This window comes from Lithobates pipiens, unplaced genomic scaffold (genome assembly GCF_037356315.1).
Source record: "Lithobates pipiens isolate NorthernLeopardFrog02 unplaced genomic scaffold, aLitPip1_a1.2 Scaffold_3, whole genome shotgun sequence".
Lineage (NCBI taxonomy): Eukaryota > Metazoa > Chordata > Amphibia > Anura > Ranidae > Lithobates > Lithobates pipiens.
Genome location: NW_027507790.1, coordinates 5651580 through 5667816, shown reverse-complemented (window position 1 = coordinate 5667816; position 16237 = coordinate 5651580). Strand labels below are relative to the sequence as shown.

The following is a 16237-nucleotide window of genomic DNA, read 5'->3' as shown; positions in this document are numbered from 1 at the left end:
TTCATACCGAAGGTATTATCAGGTTTTCATTTAAACCAGGATATTCTGCCTTCATTTTTTTCCAGAACTTTGTTTCTGTGGAAGAAAAGTCACTACATTTTCTTGATGTGATGAAGAGCGGTCAGGGTCTATTGAAAGTGACTGACCACTCAGATTCATAAACAAAGGTTTTGTTTGTGTTGCCAGATGGTCCTAAAAGAGGACAGATGGCATTGAAATCTACTGTTTCTAAATGAATTCAAGTGATTGTTGAAACTTATGGTTTAAGAGCAAAGTTCCTCCTTTTCATATTAAAGCGCACTCCACCAGGGCTGTTAGTGCTTCTTGGGCAGTGCATCACCAAGCCTCCATGGCTTAAATCTGCAAGGCCGCAACTTGGTCTTTAGTCCATACATTTACCAGATTCTATCAAATAGATATAAAAGGGCATGAGGACATCGTCTTTGAGTGCAGTGTACTGCAGGTTGCTTTAGTCTCTTGGTGCCCTACTTTTGTTGTCTCCCTCCCTTCAGTTGGCATTGCTATGGAACATCCCACAAAGTAACTACTATGGCTCTGTGTCCCATGATGTACGAAAATAGCATTTTTATAACAGCATACCCGTAAAATCCTTTTCTTTGAAGTACATCACGGGACACAGAGGTCCCTCCCTCCCTTGGTATACACGTGTATTGCTTTGCTACAAGACTGAGGTACTTCCACCAGTGGGAGGGGAGTTATATAGGGAGTGCACTTTTTAATTTATGGCGTGCCAGTGTCCATCACCTGAAGGTGGCCTATAAACCACACAGTAACTACTATGGCTCTGTGTCCCGTGGTGTACTTCAAAGAAAAGGATTTTACAGGTAATCTGTTAGAAATTAAACCAAATAATAGGATTTTTATATTGCTCAAATTGGAATTGGGACAAGTGTGACGGGGGGCCCCTGGGGGATTAACCAGTTTTTCTTTCCTCCTGCTGGTGATGCTACTTTAGCTCTCAATCTTCCCAAAAAGTGAAATGTGTTTTGGGTGGACTGAGCCTTTAATTGGCTCTGGTGGTTGCTGCTATATATTCTGCTAGCCCTATATCTGAGTAAACACTGTAAAATGTGGTTTGTTTTATAAAAAAAAAAAAAAAAACTTTTCATAAAATGTTACCATGTCACCTTCACTTTTTATCATTTCTACACACAAAAATTTTAGCCAAATCTGTACTTGTTTGTATTTTTTTACTGTTAATCCTATTTTCTGTTTCAGTTAATATCCATCTGTCTTTCACAGGTCTAATCACCTTTTCACAGGACTATGTAGCAAATGAGTTGACACAAAACTTCTTCACAATCACACAAAAGATACAGAAAAAAGTAACAGGGACGCGCCATGTCACCGAGCCCTCTGAAATGTTCCCAGTCTTGCCAGGATCCCATTTGCTCCTGAACAATCCTGCATTGGAGTTTATAAAATATGTTTGTGAGGTGAGGCAACACTGTAATTTGGGTATGGAGTTACAACTGTAATAGTTACTACTCCTGGATGGCAAAGCATTAATCATGACACACACAAACTAAGAGGCATGTTCTGCATGTATTTAATGAATGTGTGTATTTTGTATCCTGCACGTCTCTACATACTTTAATAATTTAGACATTTTATAGAAAATCATCTGTGCTTACTTGGCAAAATACCACAATTAAATGAGCAAATGCAATAGTTGAGCCATAATACTACATAAATCTGCTTCTAAACTAACACTAGGTTTATGATTTTTACAGGTCCTTTCTTTGGATTCGAATATAACCAACCAGGTCAACAAGCTGAAGAGAGATCTCTTGCGGTTAATTGACGTAGGGGAGTTTTCGGAGTATGCACAATTTAGGGATCCTTGTCGCTCTTACATCCTTCCTGAAATAATTTGCCGTAACTGTAATTTTTGTCGTGATCTTGACTTGTGCAAAGATCCTTTACTTAGTCAGGTATGTCCAAAGATTGAAAATATGATTGCTTTGCATAGTGCACTGCCTGTAATCATTTTAATATTATTGTTATCCCTTACTAACACAGGATGGGTCAGTGCTGCCACAGTGGGTCTGTTCAAACTGCCAAGCTGAGTATGACTCTGACAACATTGAGATGTCACTGGTGGAGGCTCTACAGAAGAAGATGATGGCTTTCATGTTGCAGGATTTGGTAAGCTATACACATTTGGTTCATCACCCAATGCTACAGATCTTAGTAGGGTGAGTTTATGTAATATGTCAACGCACTATTCCCAACGCACACGTTCCTGTAGAAATGGCTGTGCATAGAAGTGGGTGCTGAAGTAACCACCAGCTGGAACGATGTTTAGTCAGAGCAAGAGACTGTCTCTGAATAGAGCTTTGGACTGGTTCTGGAGATCCTTGATGTGCTGGTGACCTTCTCTCGCTTTGCTGTAATATACAGTATAAACACATCCATGCCCCAGTTGCATTGATATGTGAAATTTAAATTCTCAACACGTGCACTTATTTTACTTGTTGTCCAGTGCCTTCCCTGGATGTGTGATGTTGCACAAAAATTTCTACAGGCCCAAAATCAGAGGTGCAATGCATAGGCATATGAATTAGCATGTTGTGGCTGGCATTGCTATTTAGATAACATAGACCATTTTGCACAATTCCATTTTTAAAATTATTTCATACTATCCTGCATGCCCAGACTAAAAAGCTTTAGCATGGACACCATAGGCTGCACCTCCCTTCTCCAGATGTCAATCAACTGTTTCTTCAGTCACTAGAGGTAGTAAAAGTAGCGCTACAGTTGATCTAGCAGGGAAGAATTTAATGTATCCACAACAAGAGTGTAACAAATGTATTTAAGACCTGAACACACTGATTCTTCAGATGCATTGGTGTTACAGTTCCCAGTATGGTCTGCTAAGAAACTGCTTGGAAAATAAAAAGCTGTGCCGAGACTAATTCCATGTCAACTGGAGAAATTGTATGACCAAGTTTTACTTCTAGTTTGTAGAGTCAAAACTGCACGGCTCCCACCCCCCAAACGCTTCCCTTATATGCTAGAATTAGGTGCTGGCTTGTTTCATCTCCACATGTAGCTCAGCACAAGCTATAAGTATTCTTTAAGTACAAGGGTAATTTCTACAGACAGACAAACCTGACTCTGCCATGGCATCTCCCATAGTAGTTAACCTGTACATGGGACAGCTGGAGACGAGCCTTTAACTTAGGCTTAACACAAATTTTATCCAAGTTTGTAAATGATATATGGGTCAGGATTAGCCACGTCAATTCTGACACTTCTTTCATTTATGTAAAAATCTGTCTGTTTTTATTTTTGTTTGTTTTTTGCTAGAAAATTACTTGGATCCCTCAAACATATTTATTTTTTTAGAAAATACCCTAGGGAATAAAATAGCGGTCATTGCAATTTTTTGTGTCACACAGTGTTTTTTTTTTTTTTTTCAAATGCAGATTTTGGGCAAAATACTTAGGCCACACTATAAAAATTTCTACGGGAATCTAGTTTTTGTTTCGTTTTTTACTTTTTCATTACCTATTTTTATTTTTACACTGTCCCTTTTTATACAAAAAAGTATATAATGTAAACATCCCTTGTGATTGAAATAAGCAGCAACAGGTGCTCTCTATGAAGAGATCTGGGGTCTATAAGACCCCAGATTTCTTCCTTACAATGTAAAGCGTTAGATCAAATTGGACTGGAACCAGTTGTGACATGACATTGCTCCGGTTCTCTTAGACCACGGGTAGGCAACCATGGCACTCCCGCTATGGTGAAACTACAAATCCCATCATGCCTCTACCTCTAGGAGTAATGCCTGTGATTGTCAGGGTCTTGCAATGTCTCAGATCACTTTTAGTGGTTAGAGAATTGCCGGCTGAAAAAAAGAAATACTGGCGTTGTGGCATATTGCTGTAGCCATAAGCCCAGCATTCCACTTACTACCAAGGACATCTTTTGACTGTGGCCTGGTAAAGAACTGGTTAAAACACTGGAAAAAACATCTTTTACTGAACACACAAACTTTGGATAAAAATAATACGTTTACAACGGAAGAGGCACAAAATAACAAATTGCTCTTTCTGCAAACGCTGCATACTTGTGTCTTTTAACCACTAGGCGTCTGCGCTATAGCCGAAAGACGGCTGCAGCACGGCCGCCATTTGCCGGGAGACCGTCCCTGGACGTTGTCCTGTTTACTTCCACAAGGCGCGCTCCCGCGAGAGCGCATCGGGTCAGTTCTGTGCTGGCCATGTCCCTTGGACACAGCCAGTCACAGATCGCTGTAAATGGCCAATCACAGCGGCCGTTTATAGCACGATCGGCGTGTCCAATGAGAGATTATCTCATATGTAAACATATGAGATCATCTCTCATCGCCGGCTCTCCCTCCTCACACAGAGGCAGCATGTGAGGAGGGAGAGATGAACCACTGTAGCGGTTAGTAAAAATATAAAGTGCCACCTGTCCCCAGTACCACTGTGCCATCTGTCACCAGTGCTACGTATCAGTGCCACCTGTCAGTGTCACGTGTCAACAGTGCCACGTGAGTGTCGCATGTCATTGTCCTGGTGCACCAGGGCCTTCAAAAGTGTAACAGGTGGTCAAGAAGTTAGATGTGTAATTTATGCTCCTAGAACACGTGATGGCGCTCCCTGCATGTTGGGCCTCTCTATGTGGCTAGGCTGTGGAAAAGTCCCACACATGTGATATCGTTATACTCAGGAGGAGTAGCAGAATGTATTTTGGGGCATTATTTGTGGTATACACATGCCATGTGAGAGAAATAACCTATTATAATGACAATTTTGTGGGGAAAAAAATCTTAATTTTGCAAACAATTGTGGGAAATAATGACAACATCAAAAACCTCACCATGCCTCTTACTAAATACATTGGAATGTCTACTTTCAAAAAAGGGGTCATTTAGGGGGTATTTGGACTTTCCTGGCTTGTTCAGGTCACAAGAAATTAAATAGGCCACCAGTACATCAGTTGTGATTTTTTTATGATTGGCACCACAGCTTGTGGACTCTCTAACTTTCACAAAGACCAAATAATATTCACTAATTTGGGTTATTTTTACCAAGGATATGTAGCAGTATAAATCGTGGCCAAAATTTATGAAGAAAAATTAATTTGCAAAATTTTATCACAGAAACAAAGAAAAAAATAGTTTTTTTTTTTTTTTTTTTAAATTTTCGGTCTTTTTAAATTTTTAGAGCAAAAAATAAAAAACCCAGAGGTGATCAAATACCACCAAAAGAAAGCTCTATTTGTATGAAAAAAGGACAAAAAATTCATTTGAGTACAGTGTTACATGACTGCGTAATTGTTATTCAAATGTGAGAGCGCTGAAAGCTGAAAATTGGTCTGGTCACGAGGGGGGTTTAAGTGCCCAGTTGTCAAGTGGTTAAAGACCTGTATATTGGGGAGACAACTCAACCTCTCAAAAAATGAATGGCCTAGCATAGGAGGGCAAATTCTACAGGTCAAATTCAACAGTTTTTCTAATTCTTTAACCACTTCAGCCCCGGCAGAGTTTACCCCCATCCTGACCAGAGTACTTTTTGCAATTCGCTTTAACTGACAATTGTGCGGTCATGCGACGTGGCTCCCGAAAAAAATTTTACGTCCTTTTTTTTCCCCACAAATAGAGCTTTCTTTTGGTGGTATTTGATCACCCCTGCGATTTTTTTTTTTTTTATTTTTTTTTTTTTGCGCTATAAACAAAAAAAGAGCGACAATTTTGAAAAAAAAAAAACACATTGTTTTACATTTTGCTATAATAAATCCCCCAAAAATATAGAAAAAAACTTTTTTTTCTTCCGTTTAGGCCAATACATATTCTTCTACATATTTTTGGTTAAACAAAATCGCAATAAGCGTTGATTGGTTTGCACAAATGTTATAGCGTTTACAAAATAGGGGATCGTTTTATGGCTTTTTTATTAATTTTTTTTTTTTCCTTACTAGTAATGGCGGCAATCAGCGATTTTATTTTCTTCTTTTTTGTGTGTGACTGCGACATTATGGCGGACACATCAGATATTTTTGGGACCATTGTCATTCATAAAGCAATCTGCTATACGAATGCACTGTAAATGACACTGGCAGTGAAGGGGTTAACCACTAGGGGGCAGTGTAGGGGTTAAGTATGCCCTGGGGAGTGATTCTGTGGGGGGCCGTGGCTATGTATGACACGTCACCGAATTCTCTGCTCCCGATCACATAGAGCAGAGGTCGGTAACACCTTCACTAGGCAGAACGGGGAGATGCTTGTTTTACATTAGCATCTCCCTGTTTTTCCTCTCTGTGAGACGATTGTGGGTATCCGCCTCTTAAAGTGCAACGTACAAGTACGTTGGTCTGCCTGTACGAGCCCTTCTGCCGATGTATATCGGGGTGAGGTGGTCGGCAAGCGGTTAGTGGTTCTAAACACCTGAGGTTTTTTGTTTACTTTACTACATTCAGGTAAAATTTTTCATTGTCTATCGCACCCCCATGCATGATTTTTACTTTTCAATCATTCTTTCCCAGGTGTGTTTGAAATGTAAAGGTGTGAAAGAAGCGAACATGCCTGTGTACTGCAGCTGTGCTGGTGACTTCAGCTTCACCATTTCAGTAAAGGTTTGTTTATGGGTTCATGGAAGGCATTTATTGTATTTTTATGTATTGTGGGTTTCTCTGACCATAACCTTTCTGTTTCAGACTCTCATGGAACAGATGAATGCTTTCCGGAATATTGCTCAACATTACCAAATGCAACATCTTCTAGAAACAATTAACTGGCTGATGCAACAAAATTCACACCTTTCTAAATGATTCCATACAAAGCTATGGTTTTACAAGGCCCTCAACTCTATGTGCTGGGGGACTGGTCAGTATCTGACCCTTTCTGTTATTGTTGTTTGTAAATTGTAACTTCATAATAAATGTTTAAATCTACAAATAGTGTATTGTTTTTATTGTTCTAGTAAGCCATTTATGATATAAATCCATGGAGCTGTAAGGATGCATTAAATATTCAGCCATTTTATGATCCGCATCAACAGGGTAAGATCTTTCTGACAGAATAGCAAATATCATTAAAATTGTAAGGTACAATTGAATTAATAAAAATTATTTTAGTAAGTGAATTGTATGGTACAGAACACATTCTCCTGTATTCATAGACCCTGGGTTCTATGCAGCCACCTTCAGGTGATTGGACACAAAAAATTTAGACACCACTTCAGTGATGAGACAAGGGCCAGCTGTGCCCCTTCTGCCCCACAGCACAGATGAGTACTAAGGGGATCCCCTATCTATATGGCAGACATCAGGCACAAGGGGGAAGGCCAGCACACACTGTGAGCAGGGTGATAATGATGAGGTAATTCAGGCGAGGGCCCTCAGATAACGCTGCTTAAAGTACTTTAAATTTCAGTCTACACCTCTCCGAGTCTCTCCCTTACCGCTTTGTTGCACTCTATTCCTCCTTAACTAGAGAGGAGTTTTTGGCTTCTGTGTCAGAGCTCATGTGGAAGGTCGCTGCACATCTAAAGACCATGGGATGCAAAAGATATGAGCACCGACAGTTGGTGCCCCATTCTGAAAAGCTGTCAGACTCACCAATTGTGGAAACCATTGCAGTTTTGGTGGAGGCTGTACACTCTTTTGAAGTTAGAACTGCCCCCACCTGAGCAAACAGTCACAAAAATAAGGGATCTCTACCCAAGTAGCCTACAAAGATGTTTTAAGTCCACACACTAGTACAGGATGTTCTTTATGAGGACTGACCGCAGCCAGACAAAATAATTTTTACCGACCGACACAGCTCCTCTCTGTAACAAATGGGTTGTTAGCCTTATCACTAGGAGAATATTAGGCATAGTTGTAACACAACACTCAAAACTCTTAGTTCCGCCCAGGGGGGCGGTCCCTCAGGCTACAACCCTCCACCCTGCAAAGCAGCATCAGTTTTACTTTGCCTAGTAAAGGAGAAGGACCTAGGAACCCTGCGGGCCCATCGGTCCGTGCTTTTTTTTTACGCAGAAGCTTGGGTTTTTGCGCAAGATGAATGATCCTGTGATCTGCTATCAAGAGCCGGCTGGGTGACAGGCTGGATACCCTTATCCTTGTAGTCTCCCCAATCCGGCCATCGAGCGTGCGCAGATCGCAGCTACGGCTCGGCAGGCCATGACATACCTCAGCTCCAGAGGTGGTCGGTGAGCTTTTATGCTCCGGGGCGTACATATGACTCCCAGCTTCAGGACAGGCAAGTACAGCTCTCCCTGCCCTGGCGGGGTTGAGCAGCTGCGCATTCCCGGGGAGGTCGATTCGGGGGTCCCTCACCTCCCTCTCTTCCCTCCCCTGTCCCTATCTTCCCTCCCCTCCCCCTCCCAGGGGGGGGGGGGTGCTGCATGTCGTACTGAGCGGTGTGTGTAAGATCCCTCAAGGCTCTCACCTGGGATAAGGGACTGGCTGGTGGTGCCTGGATCCTGTGTGTTTAGCTCCTGGGAGGTGCCTGTGAGGGTCTGGCTGTATCTTTGGTACAGCGCTGTGTCTCTGCCACATTTTTGTCCCTCATGGAAGCTGGCCGGTGACCATTTTAGGTGTGGGCAAGGGCAGCAGATCTTCTAGGCTTCAAGCGGCCATTTTCCCAGTGCTTCCCTATTCAGGACACTGGTGCCCATTTTCTAGAAGCCTGATCACATTTCAATGTTCTCCAGCAGCAGCTACATGTGCTTTTAGCTTCCTGTCTGTTTTACTGGACGCTGGGTGGCTGTTGTATGTAGTCTGAGCACGTTTTTCAGATTGTTTTAGCGATCGTTCTGATGGACTGCCACCGACAGTTTGGATTTCCTCTGCACCTGGTAGCACTAGGGGTCTACAGGCACTGCTGTGAACAGCGCAGAACTCAGGGTGCTGAGTCTGGCAGTTTAGAGCCCCTCAGTCAGCGGCAGCAAGGAGGGTGGGACTGTCACTGCCCTAAGTCCCCTTTGGGTGGCAGACAGTGTAGGGTCAGCATGGCTTCAGAAACTGGTGTTTCTTCCCCCGAAATCCAGGCAATTGCAACCGGGTCACCTGCGGACTGGGCAGTCCCCATGGACACCCTGATGGCGGTCCTCAATTCATTCGTTGCCAAGATGGAGGTGGTGCGTGGGAAGAAAGGTGCTAAAAGCAGCCCCTGCCCCCCCTCCCCCCCCCCTGTCCTCTGGGGAGAGCTCTGACGCAGACTCGGGTCCTGCTGAGGCTGGTGACCCCTGCTCTGTCTTGTCAGACGACTCTGACCAGGACCGTTCAGATAGTGAGAATGAGTCCCTGACCGGGTCTGGGCATGACAAAGCGCTTGTTGGAGCACTTATCACAGCTGTGCGCGATACCCTGAAGATTCAGGAGCCAGCGGATCCCTTTGCTGATGTACCGGCCCCTTTTGGGTCCCGCAAGCCAGCACGTTCACCTAAGGTGTTCCCGTATATGACTTATTTTGACAAGTTCATTTACAAGGAATGGGGTCACCCGCAGCGGACCTTTTCAGCCCCCAAAAACATGGCGGTGCGTTACACCTTTTTGAGGAAAGCCTTCTCAAAAAGTGGTCGGCTCCTCCGGTCATGGACCCTCCAGTATCCAGGTTAAATAAAGTAACCAAGATCCCGGTTGAGGGGACTCCTGTATTCAAGGATCCCACGGACAGGAAGGCCGAAGCAGTGGCTCGTTCCTTGTTTACGGTTGTGGGGTCAGCCATGCAGCCTGTACTGACATCCGCACTGGTGTCGCAGACACTGAGTGGGCAAAACGTTTGCGCTGGAATTGGGAGAGCAACAGGCTTCCCCTGTCTGCGTGGAACTAGCAGACCAACTAGTGCAAGGCCTTAAGTATGTCTGTGACGCGGCCCTGGATACTCTCCCTCTGTTATCCAGGGCTTCAGTGTCAACTGTGGTGCTGAAGCCCTTAATTTGGCTAAACTGCTGATCTGCTGACCAGGCATCCAAAAAAGCCCTGACGGATCTTCCCTTCCTTGGCGACCGGCTCTTTGGAGCCTCATTGGATGACATTAAAGATGCCACAGGTGGCAAGAGTACCTTACTCCCACAGGCCAGGAAGGCTAAGGAGCCACGCCGCAGCCAAGGGCCCTCATTTTCCGCTCACAAATGGCTTTTTCGTCCGCCCAGGACTTCGGCTAAACATCCTCAGCCTGACAGGATAATGAGGTAGCAAGCCTCTTACTGACTGGTCCTCATAGAGTCCACTGCAGAAGCAGGTTTAGCAGTGTTATACACAAACTGTGACAAAAGTAACTAATTGAGTAAGAAAAGTGTATCTTCCCCTTCCTTCTGACAAGACACAAAGTAGTCCACATCAATTGACTCGTGATCATAGTATGGATCAACGTGATCAGACAGTACTTGTATGTAGTCCGTGTATTTACTCCCTTATGAGTGACTCGATACGGGTGGAATAATTCTGCAGCTGAAGCCTGCAGATGTCTAGTGACAGAATGTTGCTTGACTTCTAAAAAGAGCCACTCCCATAATACAGTGTACTCTTTCCAAACTTTCTTCAGTGCCATTAGTAGAAAACAATTTTAACTTTCTGTAATGATCTGCCTGTAAATCTTGTGCTAATATTTCAGTCAGTTTGGCAAAAGTAGCGCTTGCATTGTCACTAGGGTGTTCACTATCATTTTCCATACCGTGAGCTAGTTACTATGGGTTCTTCTCTTCATAAACCAGTGAGAAAATACAGGGTAAGTCTACCATTTATTTCATCATGAAGCAGGATTTTTTTTTTTTTTAAATCGTACTTACCTAGGTGGATTCAGCTCTGGTCCCTCCCTGGCTCTAAGGCTTGATAGGCTTGATTCACGTCTATGAATATTGCTTTTGAGCGTTTTTGCTGTGCTTTCCATGTTTTTTTATTTATTTATTTATTTTACTGTGATTTGCGTTTTGCTTCTTTTTTTTTTTGGGGGGGTGGGCGGGATTTGTGGTTGGGCAGATTTAAAAACGCAAAATTGCTGTAAAAACGCACTGCATGCTGTTCTGCAGATTCTCCATTGAAATCTATTGAGCCAAAAAAAGCACTGTTTTGCTTTTAAAAAAGTCACTGGCCCTTTCCAAAAAAACAGACACACTAAAATGCATGTTCCATAGGAACCCATGTAAAAAATGTCCTGCATTTCTGCAAAAAGCATGAAAAAACTCATTGGTGTGAATGGAGCCTAAGACCGAAAACCAAGCGATCAAACAGGACTGATTGCTTAGTTCTCAGTGCTCACTGCTGTCTGCTGAAAACGGGTCACAGGAGTGCAGTAATCCACTAGAGAGGTACAGCCAAACAAGCTTTGGCTGTGCTTTTCCTTTAAGGAGAAGGTTGAAGACTGTGCTCTGGCGTAGATTGCTCCTCCATACTACTACAACAGTGCTTCCAAATGTATCCCTCTTTTGAGGAGGTTCATGACATATGGCCCTCCCTAAACATGGTATTTACCGGTGGGTAAATAAGAGAAATAGAACCTTTGCTAAGTGGAAGAGTGGGTCTGATAATAAAGTTGGCAGTACCTCCACTCAGGACAGGGCCTGTGTAAACAGAAGGGATTCTCTTCCTGGGAAATTAACCAATATTATAATCAAAGTAATTGGCACGAAAAGAACTACTGTCACCAGCATGTAACATTACCCATAAGTATACTCCAGTATGGAAATAATATAAGCTTTGTATCTGAAAAGATTAATAATAGTACAAACATCCAACGTAAAGCAGGTATTATCAGCAAAGGCCCCAATGAGAGGTTCTGGTGGAATTGTGCATACTTGAGTATAAATAGTAGTTAATATCGATACCTCCAAATAAATGTTGCAGCAAAGTCCAATTACCCCTGAGGATGATCATGATGCAGCATTTGTCTTGCTGTCGGAGATCTGAAGACAAGATCTACAAGAATGAGGAGGTCCTTCAGTATTTGTCCAACCAACCTGGAAAGGAGCTTTTCACCAGCAGAAACTGGAATGTGATGTTGGAACTAAGTCAGCCTGTCTACTCTGCGCTTAGTCCTGAGTATTATCTAATGTGCAACCGGACCTCTAACTACTCAAAGTGACCGTTGAATGCCTAACCTGGCTATATAGCCTATGGTTTCTGAGCCCAGACCTAAAACTAGCTATAGACTCCCAGACAGGAAGTACTGATAACCTAATTATACATAACTGTGATAGGTAGATAATTCACAAATATAAACAGTAGACGGCAACAGATCCCTGCATTGGCTTGATCTGGTTGACCAGCTTCAAGCTAATGTCCAAATGCTTCCTACCAATGTGCTGCCTTGTTAAAAATCAATGAAATATCTTCTTTTTAGCCACCCTGCCATAAGCAGAGGTGACTAAATTTAGTTCTGCTGGGTAGTAATCTGTCCAAGCTAATTTGTAGTATCTCATTCAGGCCTTCCCCTAACATCAGTGTTGCTGCTGTTCCTGTAGGACCCTGAGGATCTTGAAGGGACAGAGATGGAACATAAAGGATCTAAGGGGGTCCACAGGTGTTCTGACTGGAAGCATGGTGTGGGCAAGTGCCTGTTGACTAGGTATGGCTACCTAAGCAATCATCCAGACTTGACTGAAGAAATCTGAAGATGACAAAAAGAGAATATTGTGGACCACATGCAGAAAGCTTGCCAGATGCTATAGTAAACTTGATTACAAGAAGGCTTGTAATAGTGAAAATGAGAGCCTTAAATATCTCTCAATCCCCAAGCACCTGTGTTTTAACAGCCATACTCTTAAATAGGGATGAGCCAGCAGTTCGCTCATCCCTATGAGGAACGCCCTATAATGCACTGCGAGATCGCAGTACATTGCTGTATGATGCTTGACCAAAGCATGCTTTGGCCAAACACAGCGCGCTTTGCTGAGAGAGCCATAATTGGCCAAAGGCAGTGTGCCTTTGGCCAATCATGGCTCAGGGAGACTAAGTCCACGCTCCACACTATATAGGACTGCTTACATGGCATCCATTTGTAGTGTTGGCGTGGACAGAGAGATATCTTGAGTTAGATTAGGCAGGCAGGTTATTCAGTTAGTGGCAGTGTATTTGATATATACAGTATCTCACAAAAGTGAGTACACCCCTCATATTTTTATAAATATTTTATTATATCTTTTTATGTGACAACACTGAAGAAATTACACTTTGCTAAAATGTAAAGTAGTGAGTGTACAGCTTGTATAACAGTGTAAATCTGCTCTCCTCTCAAAAAAACTTAACACATAGCCATTAATGTCTAAACCACTGGCAACAAAAGGGAATACACCCCTAAATGAAAATGTCTAAATTGGGCCCAATTAGCCATTTTCCCGATTTTCTTCAGTGTTGTCACATGAAAAGATATAAAATATTTACAAAAATGTGAGGGGTGTACATACTTTTGTGAGGTACTGTGTGTGTGTGTGTGTGTGTGTATATATATATATATATATATATATATATATATATATATATATATACACACACTCTGCATTCAGTGTAGCATATAACTACAGTGCATTTGTTGGTGTAATATATACTCTGCAGGTGGCCCTGGGGCACTCTTTTCTTTTTTTTTCTGCTGCTGGCCGTGTTATTGAGCCGCAACATGCAGAAGAGTTGGTGGTTGTCACCCAGGCTCAGAGTAGTTTGCCTTCCAATACATCTGCCAAAGTGGCCTATTCCACTGGCTCCTTGTCCACAGTCACTCCTGTAGCCCCACCATCATGAACAGAGGAGTCTCCAGAACTATTCGACCACAGTGTCAGTTATATGCTGCTGGAGGATGCTCAGCGATTTGAAGGCTCTGATGTTGGTTGACAAAGGAAGTAACATGAGCTTAGAGAGGGGGGTGCCACAGAAGGACAAGAAACTGACAGTCATGTTCCCCCAGCTGCAGCATACTGCTAAGTTTGCTCCAGTGATGGGATGATGAGGTCACTGACTGTATGAATGAGTGATTGTATAGCACTACCTATACAAACTGAGTCGCCTCAGAGCAATTGCCGCCGGTGTCCATCTGTGGTATAGCATGGTCCTTTACCCCAAGGAGTCCTGACACATTTAACCTACTAGCATGTCTTTGGAGTGTGGGAGGAAACCAGGGTAAACCCACGCAGGCACAGGGAGAACATGCAAACTCCAGGCAGATGGTGTCGTGGTTGGGATTTGAACCAGGGACCCTATTGCTGCTAGGTGATAGTGCTAACCACTACACCACTGTGCTGCCTACTGCCGACTGTAGAGGAGGAGGAGGCACAACTCCAAAAATAGCCACCCTATTGTATCGCATCGCAGAGCTCCTTATCCTTGCTCCCCATCTGGGATCTCCTCTCAAAAACCTGCACTGAGAGGAATGAAGGTATAGAAATAGGTGTCCCAAATACTTGCAGCCAAATTGGGAAGGATGCAGGACAGGGTTCAGTGTTGTTGGAGCTTGTTCCGCCACCACGCCTCCAAAATGCTAGTGGTGATTCTGCCACAGCTCTCTCCTCCAGCCCCTCCTCTTCTTCCTCTATGGCCTCTTCTGCAGATTTGTCCTCTGAACCAGCAGTGCTCCGTAAGCGTTCAAAGGGCTATGCAAGCAGTCCATGCGAAAGATGCCATGTGGTGCTTGAGTTGCTCTGCCTAGGGGACAGGGGTTACATTGGGGCAGAGATTCTGTCAGGTCTGCAGGGGCCTGCACAGAGATGGTGGACACCAGCTTTAGCAGGAATGGTTGTATGCGACAATGGCACCATCCTTCTCTCCGCCCTCCGACAGGGACACTTGACACAGTTTCCATATTTGGCACAGGTCCTGAATTTGGTGGTGCAGCAGTTCTTGACCAGGTACCCAAGCTTCTAAGATCTCCTGTGGCAGGCCAGAAAAGAATGTGGTGATTTCCGCCAGCCATACAATGCCAGAGCTTGGCTGTCTGACATTCAAAGGGAATGAAACCTGCTCAATGTTGGCAATGCTGCAGCGGCTGCACAGCAGAGACCCATCAATGAGTACTTGTGCAAGTATGGCACCAAGACAGGGTCAGGGGAGCTTGACTTCTTTTCACTACGCCCGTGGCTACTGATCAAGGATGCATGCACTGTCCTGTCACCAATTGAGGAGGCCACAAGGATGCTGAAGAGCAACAATGTATGCATCAGTGACACTGTCCCTCTAGTCGGAGCACATGCTTCTTGGACAGGGCACTTGAGGCAGAACAGCCAGAGGAGGACTTTCTTTCCTCCCAAGGCCCCCCTTATGCAGATAGCATTCCTGCGGGCCCGCCAAACACTCAGGAAGAAGAGGAGGAGCATTTTCTCAGCATGGATTTAGAGGATAACGCTGAGCAGCAGTCTTCAAGGGATGGTTTATAGTCCCCAGAAACCCAAGGAGTTGTACGTGGCTGGGAGGAGGTAGTTACGGATAATGTGATCCTTAGTGGCCCAGAGGACTCAGAATCGAATGCCTCTGCAAACGTATGCTGCATGGTCTCCCTGATTCTGCAAAGCTTGCAAAAGAACCCTAGGATTCATGGTATCAAGAAGAGGGATCATTACTGGCTGGCAACCCTTCTTGATCAACTTTACAAGGGTAAAGTTGCAGAACTCATCCTGCCTTCGCAGAGGGAGCAGAGGATGAAACATCTTCAGGAGACCTTGAAGAAATGTTTGTGTAACGCATTTCCAGACTCTGGGAGGTTACCATTTCCCGGTGCTGGACAACGCTCAGTCAGAGGAAGAGTGGTGGAAAAGGTGGCCGGCTGACCGATGCCTTTAAACAATTTTGTCAGTCCTCAGCGCCAAGGTCTGATCAGTTCAAGCAACCATTGCCAGCATCTGCATTATATGGTGCAGGAATATCTAAGGCCAAGAACAGACTTGGAGACCTTTCCAACCATCCACTGGTTTACTGGGTCTTGAGGATGGACCACTGGCCAGAACTTGCTCAATATGCAATTGAGCTACTGGCCTATCCTGCATCCAGCATGCTTTCTGAACGCACATTCAGTGCTGCTGGAGGGTTTGTAATGGATCAAAGAGTGCGCTTGTCCACAGACTCCGTTGAGAGGCTCACATTTATAAAAACAAATCAGTCTTGGATCAGCAGCTATTAAGCACCTGATGCTGATGTAACTGATTGAATTTGCAATGGATCTGTGATCCCTTGAAAACTGCCTATGCTATCCTATTCTTCCTCAATCTTGATGATGCTGGCTTCCAACAATATTTTTGGTTTAGGGCACCACCAC

The 16237-nt window shown here is 43.9% G+C and overlaps 1 protein-coding gene across 1 annotated transcript in view; it reads left to right on the top strand.

Moving 5' to 3' along the window:
- The window catches only part of POLE (DNA polymerase epsilon, catalytic subunit), a 132514-nt gene extending 125562 nt beyond the window's left edge, over window positions 1–6952 (top strand). Inside the window, exons 45-49 of the mRNA XM_077461194.1 lie at window positions 1264–1457; window positions 1755–1955; window positions 2044–2169; window positions 6541–6630; window positions 6712–6952. Of these exons, the coding sequence (XP_077317320.1) occupies window positions 1264–1457; window positions 1755–1955; window positions 2044–2169; window positions 6541–6630; window positions 6712–6825 (725 nt within the window). The 3' untranslated portion in view covers window positions 6826–6952. The remainder of the gene's footprint in view (window positions 1–1263; window positions 1458–1754; window positions 1956–2043; window positions 2170–6540; window positions 6631–6711) is intronic.
- The last annotated feature ends 9285 nt before the right edge of the window (window positions 6953–16237 follow it).